The sequence below is a fragment of the Bufo bufo genome, chromosome 9, assembly GCF_905171765.1.
Source record: "Bufo bufo chromosome 9, aBufBuf1.1, whole genome shotgun sequence".
Classification (NCBI taxonomy): domain Eukaryota; kingdom Metazoa; phylum Chordata; class Amphibia; order Anura; family Bufonidae; genus Bufo; species Bufo bufo.
In genome coordinates, this window is record NC_053397.1 from 34,807,974 (window position 1) to 34,824,380 (window position 16,407).

The following is a 16,407-nucleotide window of genomic DNA, read 5'->3' on the forward strand; positions in this document are numbered from 1 at the left end:
ACTTTATTATTAACAAGCAGAACACAGTCATCAAAGGTCACCAATTCCCGGTTCAGGCAAAAAAATAAGTACATTTTATGCGCCTTCAATCTCTCACCTTGAAGGCACCATGGAGGTGTGACGACATCATCTGACACACCTCCGTTGGGCATTATGGTGGTAAACCCATCCTGCACCAGAGACATTGTTCCTCCATTGTTAGACAAATTTATACTTCAGCCACTTACCATAACTGTGAAGGGGCTGTTGGGGATGTCCACTCCACCAAAGCGGACGTGAATAACATAGGGCCCGGTTTTGGCAGTGGTGTAAAAGATGTCATAGGTTCCATCCTCATTCTCGATGACATTGGCTTCGGATTCTAGACCATCTGGATCTAGTATGCTACAAGTCACCTTTCCTTTTCCAGCAGTGGTGGCATCAACCACAAAACCAACCTCTTCACCGGTCTTCACAGCTGGTTGGATTCCAGGCCCTGGAAATACAGAAAGCCATAGTAAATATACTCACTTTCCAAGTCGATCAAACTTACTACGGGTAAGAGCACAAGAGGATCTGAACTTGTCATAATATTTAAAGGCCAACTGTCAGCAGTTTTGTACCTATGACACTGGCTGACCTGTTAAATGTGCACTCGGCAGCTGAAGGCATCTGTGTTGGTCCCATGTTCATATGTGCCCGAATTGCTAAGAAAAATGATGTTTTATTATATGCAAATGAGACTCTAGGAGCAACAGGGGCGATTTCTGTTACTCCTAGAGGCTAAAATGTTTCTGTTACTGTACTTTAACAGGACCAGGTGTCGTGAAAACATCACTGCCTGGCCGTGTCAATCAAAGTGCAGAGAGCTAGGCAGTTGCAGAGAAAGCTGAGCCTCTAGGTGTAACGGTAACGCCCCCGTTGCTCCTAGAGACTCGTGTGCATAAATTAAAACATCATTGTTCTCAGCAATGCAGACACGTATGAACATGGGACCAACACAGATGCCTTCAGCTGCCAAGTGCACATGTAACAGGTCAGCCAGTGTCATAGGTACAAATCTGCTGACAGATGCCCTTTAAAAATTCTAGTGCTATAGAAAGAAGTCGGGCAATCAAACCTTTAAAATTTTTGGGTGAAACTGATTGAACCATAAAAAATTTTGGTGAAGCTCCTGGTACCCATGCCAAGGGTGGCTACAGACAGCCAGGTATCTTCCATGCAGTGAACTTTGCCTAAATAAATAGTACAGGTGAATATAAGAAAATGTGTAATGTATCTAATCAGAGAAAAATGCCTCTTTCTTCCCGTCCTAAACGAACATTCTCTGAAAAATTAATCATGAGAATAAATATGGACTGTCAGCTCACTAAAAGATTACATTATGTGCTGTTGTCCATAGGAGCAGGTGCAAAGAGACACACAATGCCCAGATACATCTATGGAGAGATGAGGAGGAGTGAGCTTTTTCAATGATAATTATTACAAGGTTTCTTATATTTACCCGTACTATTAAATTTATGCAAAGTTTGTTGAAAGGTTAGTGACAATTTAAGACTTAAAATTCTAAGTTGCCTGAAGCCACCACTAGAGGGAGCTTACTGCACACTATGTATACAGTAAATTCAATAAATTTCAATTTAAGCTCCTTCTAATGACAGCTACAATATTAACTTTAAAAGCCAAGCCTAGCAGGGGATTTGAGCTGCGCATTGATTAAGCCTTTCACTTATATACTGTTTTTCTGACAAGTCAGTGCCCGAGCTTCAAAGTATCACATGCCCCATTATTGAACAGCCAATAAACTACTGTTGAGTGGAGATTTTAACGTTGTGGCCTACTCTAGGAGAGGATTATCAGGAAAACAATGGCAGCTTTACTTAGACAAGTTCAGAAAGCTGATGCTTTTACAGTAATGTCCAATGACAGGTAGACATGCATCTGCAAAGGTTTATGTAAGAGTAGAAGATGAGAAAACGGGGTCAGAACCTCTTCCACTCTGTACATAGGATTACACAGACTTATGTTCTCCCCTGGTCGGTGTCTGTTATTTCACTAACTTTTCAGGAAATCTCGTGCAGTGATAGGAAATGAGAACCTCAGTCAGACAATACGTCAGGTTGTGTTTTCTCAGCCTATTGAGTGGCTGTATGTGAGCAAACCTTAGAGGAATTCAGAACAAGGGGACGGCAAGGAAAGCAACAGGTACAGCTCAAATAACCACTTGTTAGGAGGGATACAAGGGATTTCTAAGGAGAAACAAAAAAGCAGCAAGGAGGCAGAAAGCAGAACAAAATGCAAGATAAAATTGCACGCAATCAAAATTATACAAAAGAAAGGAATTCTGAAGTGAATGGTACTGGATTCACTGCCTTCTGTTAACATCCTCTTTTCCAGGCCGGGCGACTGTTTTAGTTACAGGGATAAGAAGCTTTTTCATATCCAGAAACACAGAAAGCGGCTATCTGCTCTATGTTCTTCTGAAAGGACTAATGCACTTTTCACCCAGATAACATAATTGTGAAGGAAAGTCACATTCAGATCATTCATGAACAATTCACTGATGTATATTTTTTATGCATTGGATGCCTATTGTGCTAATTCATCTGGCTATAATACAGCCATCGCACAGCCATAATACAGCCGTCACACATCTGTAATCCAGCCATAATACAGCCGTCACACATCTGTAATCCAGCCATAAAACAGCCGTCACACATCTGTAATCCAGCCATAAAACAGCCGTCACACATCTGTAATCCAGCCATAATACAGCCGTCACACATCTGTAATCCAGCCATAATACAGCCGTCACACATCTGTAATCCAGCCATAATACAGCCGTCACACATCTGTAATCCAGCCATAATACAGCCGTCACACATCTGTAATCCAGCCATAAAACAGCCGTCACACATCTGTAATCCAGCCATAATACAGCCGTCACACATCTGTAATCCAGCCATAATACAGCCGTCACACATCTGTAATCCAGCCATAATACAGCCGTCACACATCTGTAATCCAGCCATAATACAGCCGTCACACATCTGTAATCCAGCCATAATCCAGCCGTCACACATCTGTAATCCAGCCATAATCCAGCCGTGACATCTGTAATCCAGCCGTCACACATCTGTAATCCAGCCATAATCCAGTCGTCACACATCTGTAATCCAGCCGTCACACATCTGTAATCCAGCCATAATACAGCCGTCGCACACCCATAATACATCTCTAATACAGCCGTCACACCGCCATAATACATCTGTAATCCAGCCATAATACATCCGTCGCACATCTGTAATCCAGCCATAATACAGCCGTCACACATCTGTAATCCAGCCATAATACAGCCGTCACACATCTGTAATCCAGCAATAATACAGCGTCACACATCTGTAATCCAGCAATAATACAGCCGTCACACATCTGTAATCCAGCCATAATACAGCTGTCGCACACCCATAATACATCTGTAATCCAGCCATAATACAGCCGTCACACCGCCATAATACATCTGTAATCCAGCAATAATACTGCCGTCACACATCTGTAATCCAGCCGTCGCACACCCATAATACATCTCTAATACAGACGTCACACCGCCATAATACATCTGTAATACAGCCGTCGCACTGCCATAATACAGCTGTTGCACAGCCACAATACATTTGTAATACAGCTATAATACAACTGTAATACAACCATAATACAACTTTAATAGAGCCGTCACACCGCCATAATACATCCTTAATCCAGCAGTTACACAGCCATAATACAACTGTAATACAGCCGTCACACCGCCATAATATATATGTAATACAGCCGCTGGACATCCGGGGAAAGGGCAGGCTCGTCTCATTCATCAATTTCTACGCCTGTTTTAGGAGTAGAAAATGGTCTAAATCTACGCCAGCAAGGAAGCTGGTGTAGATTTAGAAGAAGCGGTGGATCCGCCAAAGTTATGTGGAGGCCTGGGGATAGGTTATCAATATATATGGCCGGATAACCCCTTTAACCCCCCCATGCAGACTTTACTAGTTAAACTGCATTTTATATACGGTACTTGCAAAATAGCGCTCTTACGTAATATTTCCTGACAATGCGCCTCACGTAATTAGAACTACTGCAGGCCATGAATTCAGGTTATACCAGTTTTACAGGCGAACTATTTTGGCAGTAAAAGGCAGGACGGTCTTTGACCTGGAGCCTGAGACTATCAGATGAACTTTAAGTTCTGGAAGAGATCACTGATGTAATGTCCTCCCGTTTTGCAGCCCATAGACTTCTATTGTGACGGAATGAATAACGGAATGCCTCGGCTTCTTGGCGGGTTTAGCGGACAAAAGTATAATGTGAAAGGCCAGTTTTAGAGCTCCATTAGGAAGAGGATCCTAGGGTCCCACATGCGTGAATACCACTCCATTAATTTCTATACAGCTGCTGGAGGTAGCGCCGAATGATGTACTTGGCAGTCCCATAAAAGTGAATGGAGTGGTGGTCACACACTGTGATAGCTGCGGGTCCCAGCGGATGGAACCACAGTCATCAGACACTTATCACCTATCCTATGGATATAGAATAAGCATTGTTAGTGGGAAAACCCAGGGGAAAGGCATTCAGAAAGGCAGGGAAACTATTAAGAAAACCATATTGTCACCATCTCAAATCCCGCGTTCCAGTGCTGCCCCTCTGATCCACCCTGCTGCTAGAGGCATGACATCATGCTTTTGACCGCAGCAATGAAGTATCTGTATACTGCATGTAACTGCTGCAGCCAGTCATTGGCCTCAACGGTCTTGTGCCACATACTGCTGGGACCAGGAATTGGCTGCAGCGGTCGCCTCATTGCTGCAACCAGGAAAAATAAGCCGGGCTGAGAGGATCAGGCCGTGGCACTTGAACGGAGGAGGTTCAGGAAGCGGAGCACAGTGTTTTTTTTATTATTATTATTCCTTTAAGGCAAGAGTTTTTCAGTTATGGCGAAGATTATACCTGTAGCTGTACACTTGCTGGCATCTCCTGAGGGCACTGCCTTAATTCTGTACGGAGAATATGGTATGTCATCGCCACCGTATTTTACAGCAACCTTATAGCGTCCAGTTTTATCAGGAACGTAGGATACGGCATAGGTTCCATCCTTGTTGTCCAGGATTTGAGCCTTCTTTGGTTTACCTTCCTGGTCCTGGCAGCAACAAAAGATTAAAAAAAGAACTCTTAAAATGCAAACCTTCCAAAACTTAAAAACGCACACATGACAATATCACAGACAGCTAAAGAAACACAATCCAAACCACAATATTGTGACAGGAGAAGAAACATCAGTGAAAATTACAGCTCCCCTGGAAGCCAAGGGCCGATCGTCTTCAGTTACAGGAGGAGCATTTGAGAATTTGCCCAGAGTGTATTCTTTGTCCTCCTACCCAGATTTCTGAGAATGTCACCTAGGACGTAAGTTTTCCTTTAATTCCTAAACAAACAGCAATGTTTCTCATTACACATAATTTACACAATGTAACCAGCAAGAGGGAATTGCGTTAAATCCCCAGCATCCGGCAATGGTGGACGCTCAGAACTGGCGGAAACTTACAGCCATCTATTTCTGTTCTGTTTTATAATGGGGTAACATAGATCTGAAAGAAAGATTTAGTATTTGGGAACTTTATTTGACATAATTCTCCAAATCCCTGCATAGACATATATTTAAAAGGGGTTTTCTACATTTTCAAACTAGCACCTGGAGCTGAATACTTTTGTAACTGAACGTAATTAAAAATTTAGGGGGACATTTATTAAGACCGGTACCGGTATATTGTACGCTGGTCTCGATTCCCCCTGTACTGCTGGAGGATGCACCAAATCTGTTTAACACCTGTTGCTTGTTCTTTGCCTTATTTCTCTGTCCACCTCCCTGAGGTGGTCGCACATGCTCAGTTTCATCCTTTAATTGTCACCTAACGTATCTACTGTTAGAAGATGTGACAGGGTGAGAGCTACAGCAGAATGGAAACACCCCATGAAAAGAAGCTATTGGGGCAATGAATGGGGAGATCTCTGGATCCAAGTGAGATACAAGGTTGGTTCTGCCATATACTATAGATGATGGATGTTCATGTTTTGCATTAATCATGGTATAATCCCTTTAACTGGCACAAAGAGCATGGAGAATCCATTGGGTTACCATATTATGGACCTGAATGTACCCCCATACACTGCTAAATGGTGACTCCATGAGGCACTATATTTTCCCCCCAAAGGCAAATCTTGGATTCACAATGCAGTCATGTGAAGGACATTATCTGTGACATGTGAAGAGGAGAAGAAAACAAGGATTTAATTAACTATTTGATCTCCTGAGAATAATAAAATATGAATCCTAATCATCTTTAATTAGGAAAATAAGATACATTGAAGATGGAAAATGGACATCCCATTGGGATAATATACAACATATCATAGAACAAACAGATCTAAGTTTCTTTGAACTGAAAACTGTGGGAAAGATACAAAGACATTTTGAAAATGAAAAATCCACAAAAATGACTTACAGTGATCTGAACAGAGAGGTCTCCTAATCCGGCATCCTTAGCATTAACAGCAAAGTCAACGGGAAGACTGGCAGGAACCCCCTGGGAGCTCAGACCCGGGCCGCTGGCCGTCACTTTGCTGGGATCATACGTAGGAAGAACTTTAACTTTGAAAGGACTGTGAAGAACATGGGACAAATATACAGAAGGTCAACAATGGAGGGCACAGTACATCAGCAAAGATTAGGTCACTACAGCCGGGGCTACACAAATATGGAGAAGAAATGGGAAAAAGAGGTCCCAACAGGGTTCTAACAGTTTCAGCTAGATTACTAGTACAATTGCATATTGCTACTTGCCTAACTCCATTATTAATTTACATAATTTAAGAAGGCTGGACTGGATTCACACATCTTGAGGACAGGTGTAGGGTCCCCCATCGATCAGTTATTTGAAGAGACAGCCTCCTCACAGCTTACATTCCATAATGGCTGTGCTTGGTATTGCAGCTCAGGCTCATTCACTTGTGACCGATGAATGTGATGTCACTGGCCTAGGAAGATGCTGCAACCCTCACCGGAGAGCCTATATCTCTTTAAACAGCCAGCCGATCGAGAGTGGGACCCCCTGATCTATTGAGGACCTAGCCTGAGAAACTCCTTTAAGATTTTTTTATGGCTTTGCTTTTTTCCACTTTTTTTGTGTGTCCAGTTAATACTTTAAAGTCTATAGTGAATTATGAAATTCACGACAGACAAAGCATTTTTGGTGTATTTTTTGCAGTGCTTTTTTTTTTTTTGCATTATTAGTGTTTTTGACAAAACCAGCATGCTCTGGGTATGCCATTTTTAGGCCTCTGTATGGCATTTGAAAAACATTCGATGGCTGCATACAATAACATTTTTACAAGTAAACAATGGAGAGATGTGTACAAATGAAGTACACAAAATTCGACACGTCCTGGCGCAAAAACACGACCTCAGTGGATGGAAGATGAATCTTTTTTATTGAATTGTAGATGACAACGTGTTTTGAAGTAAATACACTCCTTTCTCAAGTCTGTAGGGTCCATGCGGAGAAACCGCACCATCTGCATGAGGAGGCACGGACCCTACAGACTTGAGAAAGGAGTGTATTTACTCCGAAACACGTTGTCATCTACAATTCAATAAAAAGCATTCATCTTCCATCCACTGAGGTCGTGTTTTGCGCCAGGAGGTATCAAATTTTTGTGTATTTCATTTGTACACATCTCTCCATTGTCTTCTATATCGCTCCTCTGGAGAATTCGGCAACTCCACAAATGAGAACTGAAAGATACTGGCAGCACCGACCACCTTCCCTCAGGAGTGTTATGCCTGCATACGCACAACACTGAAAGGTGAGCCTAACCATTTTATTTCCTAACCAATCCTTCCAAGTCCATACTACCCTATGAGTGCCTTTTCCCTTTTTGCCATATATGCAGAATTTTACAAGTGCAAGTAAAACATGCAAAACAAGTACAAAAGAGCCACAAAAATGCATGGCCTTGTATGGGGTAACTTGCACTTCAAGGGTCCCAATGCAAAAACTTTAATGGGCTCCCAAGTATTAAATGTCATGCATAATACTAGCGCTGGGCCTCATGGCAGCAGGTGTGTCTGTACTTCCTGCACTCTCTATAGTTAAGCCCCCGTTATACGGGTAACCAGGTTGCAGGTTTCTCTAAGGCCATGGAGATCATACTGATTATAAAGTTTCGTAATTAAGCTTTATCTCCTTACAGAGTTAATTTACTGATTTTTGGTGGCAGCCATGCTGGGTGTCTCCTGTGAATCGGGTTCTCAGAAACTGATTGTAAAGTGTCTTTTTTTTTAAAATCAATGACAAAGTGACAATATACCAAGAAGCTACTAAAAAGGGGATCACTAATACGTCTGCACTTACGGTTTCAAAATGGCCGCTGCAGCAAAGCATTATGGTGCCAATACTGAACTAACAGTCATTAAATTTTAGCTATCTTCACCAACACTTACCTACGAGGAATCTCTTCATCTGCATACTGGACAGAAACAGTGTAGGGCCCTTCGACACTTGGCGTATAGGCCACAGTGTGTGTCCCATCTCCATTATCTGTTATCTCCACCGGCTCAACAACCCCTAGGAATTAAGAGAAGCTCTAAATATTTCAATATAACTCCACAATCAGTCAGAGGTTTGCAGTAAGCGACCCCTGCAAAGTCATACACAGATATCAATGATGAGGCCACTGCAGATTATACTGGTGAAACCAGCACCAAGATATTTTTGCATTGTCGCTTGCTACAGATATTCCAACTTCTAAATGATACTTGATATTTTTGAGCAGGTTCTATGGTCTTTGATGGATATGACTGAACGAATTGAGCTTGTGTAGTGCCCTGAATGTCTAATACTCTATGGTATAATTCTAGCCCTCAAAAGTTTAGACCTGTGTTACTCAACCAAAGCCCACAGGAATCACAGCAAAAGGTTAGCATCACTGGGTTAAGGGAAATGAGGAAATTCAGGCACTACATGTGCTCAAGTTCTTTCATCCATACTTGGGGTAAAAGTTCAAGATAGTTCACAGCATGCGGCCGAAAAACCACACCTATCTACACTGAAACAGTTAATGGCTGCCCGATTTTGCTGGAAATACCACTGTTTTACCCGGAAGTATGCACTTTTGTTGGCAAAACTATAGGATTTCCTGCGAAACTGTATGCCAGTTGACTATCAATTTGAAAACTGCTTACCGCATGTAGGCATACTTACCCGCCTCGTCCCTGGGCATACCAAACCCTGGGACTGCTCACTTCTGGCTACTAGTTTACATAAGTCCCGCACATTTTTTTTGGGCCAGGACAAGCCAAATTTGCCAGGGCTCTTTCTGAAAATTCACAATCCTGGCAGGTCTGTTGGCAACTTCGCATGGCCATGGTTTTTCAGCTGCGGCTGTTGCTAAAAGGGACCGTACCTTTATAGTAAAGCATAGACTTGACTTTTGTACCTTCATCAGATATTTTGCTCCAGGAGATTTCTTGAAAAATTAATGTATTTTCCAACCTTTTCTAGAAACATATTTTTTTTCCATGTACTTTGCAAACAATGGTAGACAACATGGATTGTAACTGGTTTCGGTGGGTGACAACTACACTTTCCAATTCAGAGAGGTAGTCAGCCACGGTGCTATAAACACAATAAGCCATGGCTACTATAAGCATCATAAAATCAGATGCTTATGAAGGTAGATCTACATTATGACAAATCTTTATAAACAAGAAATATTTCTAGGGTTAATTAAAAATGATTGAAAAGGTTTTTCTTTTTCCAGAAAAGGTTTGGAAATGGGAATACATTTAAACATTACAGATGTCATAGAACCAAATTTGCCATTTGGCACAGGTGTGTCATCTGAAGTAATGTATAAACCACGTAGCCTCGAAATGGCAAATTCAGCTCTGCTACATCTGTAAATACAAAGAGAGAGAGAGGAGAGCACAGTTCATGCAGAACTGCACAGTCTTTGTTTTTATAATATCATATAAAGAGAGCATAATATTAATAATACCGAAAGGGGCGAGGGGGGGGACACCTTAAAAAATAAAAATAACCCCAGACATCGCAGCCTCCGGTATTATTAGTATTTACATTTCAGATGTATTAAGATCTTCAAAAGATCAGAGTCATTAGTGGAAACAGAAGCCATAAAGCCCAAAACCAAGTAATGAATGATTGTAAAAGCAGCAGCAGCAGCACGCTATCCGAGAAGCACTCCCATAGAAAAGAAGCCAACACCAAGACCGGACAAGGTTACAGCATGCACTTTTAACAAAAAAAAAATAAAAATTATATATATATATATATATATATATATACACACATATACATACACACACACACTGTATATACACACACATTCACAGGACACTGTATATATGAGGTTGGACAGTACTGATCAATGTGCAGGGTACTCTGTGTGACCACTAGAATTCCAAATACAGAGCAGTTTTTTATAGTATACTCCCTAAACACGTCACATACTAGTTTACAGACATGTGTGAACAGATGCCTAATAATATCCAATGTCCACGGCTATACAACGTTCGGTGGTTCACTCTCTACACTGATCCACCTACTCACAGGCATGAAGTAAGTCTTTTTGCATTTTACAAGGAATCATCAGCACAAGAAGTCATTAAAGGAGTCTGTCTAATCAAGAACACCTATTTTCTAATCCCCCATTAAGCTGGGTTTACACGTGTGCACACATCCATCAATTTATCTTCTCCTATATACGAGCATTCAATGTATTATTTTTTTTTTTTTACATAAACTGTAGAGATGGTCTCCTGGATGTAATTTTTTTACACCACTCCGTATATTCTACTTCTTGTCCTGGCTCTTTAAAGTTGTTGTCCAGCTATTTGTGACTGATGACTTATCCTCTGGATAGGTCATCAGCATCTGATCGGTGGAGGTCTTGAATGGGGCTGAGCTGTGCCCAGGCCACAAGACCAATGGTCGCGACATCACTGGCCTAAGGTAAGCAATGAGAAGGCCATAGTTCTCACAGGAGCCTCAGGCCTTCTCAAACAGATGATTAGTGGGGGCCCTGTAGGAAGAATTGAACTTCTGCTGCTAACACAGTGGCGTGGGTTACCGTAATGAAGACGTTTTAGTGACTGTCAAAACTAGGGATTTTGGGACTAGACCAGTTCTTTCTTCAGGCAGCACACAAGTATTGTCTGAAGAAGAGACTGGTCCCATCCCAAAACATGTAGCTTTAGACCATCCAAAATTTAATTATGGTAACCCACACCTTGGGCTCCACTGAGTGAGCTGCGCCAGCACAATTCCAATTCTCTGCATTTTCACAGACCATGTCAGGCCATCACTGCGACCAGAGAGGGAAGGGTGATAAGTGACTCAATTAGAACACCACACATTACACTGATGAAGGCAATGCTCTCCTGTGGGTATCTTTATCTAGGACTATCAAGAGAACAGAGCTGCCATATGGTTGTCTCAATTCTACGCCAACTATTATCATGAGGATTACCCTACAGATAACATCTTTCCCTTACAGCAGTAGTAAACGGACAATGGGATACCCATCAATATAGGAGTTTTACCTCTCTGTGCTGACTACTACAAAAGGACAATATTTTATATTTAGTTTTCCATGACATAATACTACTTAAACGAAAACTGCCAAAAATTCTAAAAAAAACCCCATTACTTTCTGATGTGAGTGACCCTTTCATCGTTACTGTGTTTACATGGGAAAAACTTAAAAAGAGTTAATAAACTTCCATTCAAGTTTTTTTCAAAAGTCCCAAATTCGCTATAAATAATTTTTCTAATATGCTTTAATTGATGTTGACTTTTTAGTAAAGAAATTTCCACCTAAAGCCCTGATTTCAAGCACGCTTTAAATTCACCGCGGTGTACAGAGTACGGACTCTGCATTTCATCAGTGGGGCCACAGCGAATGGAGTACAGACGGGAGCACACAAATGCTGCTCCTGTCTGTGCCCCCTGAGGTTGGCTAAATGCTGGCATAGCACATGGGCACTCTGTCACCATGTGCTATGCCAGGATTAGCGGAGCAGAGCTGGCTCCTGCCTGTGCCTACTTTGCTAAGCTAACAGCTTACATGCAGGACTCTTAAGTTTAGCATAGCAGGCACAGGCAGGAGCCCGCTCCACTCAGCTAATCCTGGCATAGCACGTGGTTACAGGGTACCCATGTGCTATGCCAGGATTTAGTAAACCTCAGGCGGCACAGGCAGGAGCAGCAATGCGTTTTCCTTCCCTTACTCCGTTCGCAGTGGTCCCATTGATATACTGCAGAGTCCGTACTCCGTACACCACAGAGAAGTCAGCGATGTGCCAGAATAGTTCATTTAAAGCGAGCTGGAAATCAGGGCTTTAGGTGGAAATTTCTTTAGTAAAAAGTCATAATCAATAAATAAGGTATATTAGACAAATCATTTTTAAGGCATTTTGGACATTTAAAAAAAAAACTAAAACCCTTGAATTTAAGTTAATTACTCTTTCACCGGTTTACCTGTAAAACTGGTCTGTCAAAAACCACACCACAAAACTGTGGCCGTTTGCAGTATAATGTGTGTGATTGTCATGTGGAATTCTGCCACGCAACACGCTACCAGTCCACCAGAGATCCAATAAAATGCCAATGTTTTATTTACCGCAACATATGAACTCAGCCTTCGGGTACAGACACTGGACAAACATGCGGTTTCACTACAAAACTATGCGTTTTTCAAATGCAAATTTTTTTTCCCCAGGTATACAGCAATTTTATCTAAAACAAAATGTGCAGAAATTACGGTAACAATCATTTAAAAACTGTGCCGCTTGCTGGCCAGTACTACTCTGCTCTGTGGTCACCATGTGTGTCCATACCTCAGGGCATTCTGTGTTCATAGTTGGACTGGAGGGGAGAACGGCCACACGGAGCCTCTTGCCGCGTCTATTAAAGGTTTTAATTCCATTCAGCGTCGCTGTACAGACAATTGTACCCCAGCGGCATGCTCCATGGTTAGACAATATGCCCATCTCTAAATTCTTGGCTTGTAAGACAAGTTTCCATTGCAGTATGTTCACACGAGGTGCAGCTGAAACTGCATGGGAAAAACTGCAATGTGGTTTTGATGTGGTTGTGGTTTTACAGAGGAATGTAATGCGCACTGCGGACTTGTCTCATAGGAACTTAAAGGGGCTATCTACTGTCTCTGGAACTCCTAAAGAAATGAATAGAGCAGCTCCGCGCACGCATGACCGGTACCAGATTCATGGCGGGGGGCCCCACAGGGTACAGGGTCCCCACAGAAGGATCCCCACTGATCTAATTGTTATGCCTTATCTTGTGAATAACTTAACCAAAATGCCCCTTTAAGTTAGGCCAGGACTAGATGACATGTGGAACTGCATTTCAAACTAAGTTACTAAGTCATGCTTCCCGTATTAAGGGACCGCCACTTGTGGCATATACTGTATGCTGTGGATATTGCGAGCAGCTCTGCATTCATAAAATCCACAGCGTTTACACTAGCAGCAAGGCGTATGAGATTTTTACGTTTCATCCACAGGCGGCGCACAGTTTCCGCAAAAGAATGTACATGTAGATTAACATGCAGTGCAAAATTGTAAATCCAACGCATGACAATTTACATGGCGGATTTCAACCTTTGCATTGTACCAACAATACACCAGCAAACTCAACGATATTTGGTTTTGATTTCGTAGAATATTTGTTGATTTTGCTGCTGATTTTACCCTCTGCTTTGCTGCAGATTTTCCGCATGTGGATGTACCTTTAATCTGCTCATATAAAGTGACCTAACACAGGGAGGATCCACAAAGGCTCCCACAGCAGATCTACGCTACGTTCCACAGCACTCCATCCATACTCCCCAGTGATGTCGGAAGTTTCTTTTGACTTCCCAATCTTGTACTCTTGTTAAATCCTGTGCACAAGGACCCGATTGTTCCATGTTCAGTCCAGCAATCATCTGCATAGTACTTGTCAGCCGACACCATTCAACAGGATAGCCTGCTGCATCTCAGGTGCGTTCCCACGGGGTCTGTAACACGAGCTACGTTTCCATAACCAGAGTAGTGACTACTGATACGGATCGGGTAAAACAGTCAAAGAGACTTGTACACATCTTAGCTTCAGAGTTGGATGAACTATATACCATCATATAATATGGTATAGCCTGGAGGATACCCCAAATAATACAAAGGAAGCACCTGCAAAGTTCTAGCCCTGGACAACCTATACCCAGATTGTATGGACCTCAAAGATTACTGTATTAAAATGTTATTACAATTTAGTAAGGATGAGCACATCAATTATACTGGCTTAGAATTTGTTACGAAATTCCCCAAAATTTTGGATTCTAACAAATCCAATTTTTTTGTGATTCGTTTCAGACGAATGAGAGAGAGAGAGAGAGAGAGAGAGACTAGTATGTTACGGTGGTCTTCTTTGCAATATATATATAGGAGGTACTTTTTCTCATTATGGAGGGCGCCTAGTACGTGTAGTACATGTTTGGAGTATTGTAGGCCAGGCAATGCCCATATGGGTTACTGGGAAAGATTCTAATTAATTTTCCTAAGCCTATCCGATCCCAGCATATGCAAGATGTGCTAATTTTCATATATTTTCCCAGAAAGCCAGAGGAACATTGACTTACCCCAACCAAGGCCTCTCAGGCAGCCAAGCAAAGTTTCTTTGCTCATCTCTGTTAAAGGGTAGTTACCCAGAAAGTGATGGCTTACTGGTATGAATATTTGCATATCTTGCATCTGCTGGCATCAGACAGGCTTAGGAAAATGAATTTCAATCTTTCCAAGAAATCCAGAGTGGCATTGCCTGGCCTATAATATCGCTCTCTCTGGCAAAACTATGTTATGACAGGTAAGGGTTAAATCACCTGTACAAACTGCTCAACCAAAATCAGTGTTTCAGGGCCACGGTAATTCAGGGTAAAATGTGTGCAGTCTTGCAAACACCATCAACGGACGTTCCCTATACAGTTGACTGATAAGCCAATAATCATCAATGGAAGTCCTGGGGCAGGGGATTTATATCTGCCCAAATTCTTTTTTTTTAAATCCATTATGGAAGGACACCTTGGCTATATGCATAAACCAAGGCTGGCCAAACCCATACTACATATGAGGGCCTCAAAAACACAATGGATTCCAACACACCCAATCTTTTGATTCCTCGGAAGATAAGCCACTGTCTGGCGGGGGCTTACTGCCCTCTACCTATATGCACCAACTGAGAGAGAGTTTTTTGGATGGAGTCTGGAAAAGTAGATGATGGTAGGAATTCATTTGGCTCATTCGGGTGGCACCCGGCCCATGTTTATGGCTGGCTATAACCCTCATGGGTGACATCTGGTGGGATAACCTTTCTCATTCATGAAGGTTTTAAATTAAAAAAATTTAAAATAAAAAATTAAAAAGTAAGCTTATTTTCCAGGAAGAGCGCCACTCTGTGTCTGGCCTCCGGCTGATATTGTAGTGAAGCCCCATTCAAGCAATTGGAGCGGAGCAGTAATAGTACATAGTGTATTGCCCATGGACAAGGGTGGCACTGTTTCCAGAAACAAGAAAAAGATGATTGGGATAAGTTTCAACCTCCAGTCTTATCCTACAAAACCAATAGGCAATAGATATTGTTAATAGCCAGTTACAGACCTGGGAACGCACCTCTTAATTGATGGTAAACCATATTCTCCACCAGTGAATATTGGAAGATTTAAAGTGACACAAAACCATAATCATTGTGAGTCTAATGAGGGATAGTCAGAGACAGACCAAAAATCAGCATGGATTAATATTCCACTCATTCCTGGAGCAGATGACAAAAGTCCAAACCTGGCTCGTTTGCATCTTGCTTGAAATCACCTTTAAAGAAATCTGAGAGGGCTCTCAGGGGGCTCCGTTTCATTAAGGAGTCTGGCTCATCAACTAGAAATAAATACTGTTATTATCGCCACCTATTAGAACAAGGTTAGTACTTATAATGGGCAAGGACAAGCAAGAATCCAGAGCCAAAGACCCAAGAAACAACAACGATAACGGAAGATCATCTACTCTCTCTGGGCCATTCAACAGATTGATGGACATCAAACTTATTGTTGGGTTACAGTAGCTTTCATGTCCATTAGCGGTGGGGGTGCTAGAGAGCGGAGAATTCTGAAGCAGAACCCCAACTCCCAAAAAAATACATGGAATAATATTATGAATTGGATAAATTTGAAAAATTATTAACTCAGCTTCATTTCATAATCATCAGTTTAGGGCAGGTTCACATCTGCGGTAAAAGGTAATCTGTTCTGACATAG

At 41.9% G+C, this 16,407-nt stretch overlaps 1 protein-coding gene across 4 annotated transcripts in view; it reads right to left on the bottom strand.

The window, feature by feature from the left end:
* Window positions 1–16,407, bottom strand: part of FLNB (filamin B) — a 216,715-nt gene that overhangs the window by 30,385 nt on the left and 169,923 nt on the right. For 2 of the 4 annotated variants that reach the window (XM_040406834.1, XM_040406832.1), the window contains exons 26-30: window positions 15,938–16,030; window positions 8,528–8,651; window positions 6,531–6,687; window positions 4,978–5,167; window positions 228–475 (exon numbers count right to left, since the gene is read on the bottom strand). In XM_040406834.1, the coding sequence (XP_040262768.1) occupies window positions 228–475; window positions 4,978–5,167; window positions 6,531–6,687; window positions 8,528–8,651; window positions 15,938–16,030 (812 nt within the window). The remainder of the gene's footprint in view (window positions 1–227; window positions 476–4,977; window positions 5,168–6,530; window positions 6,688–8,527; window positions 8,652–15,937; window positions 16,031–16,407) is intronic. The other 2 variants (XM_040406836.1, XM_040406835.1) reach the window with 1 other exon arrangement.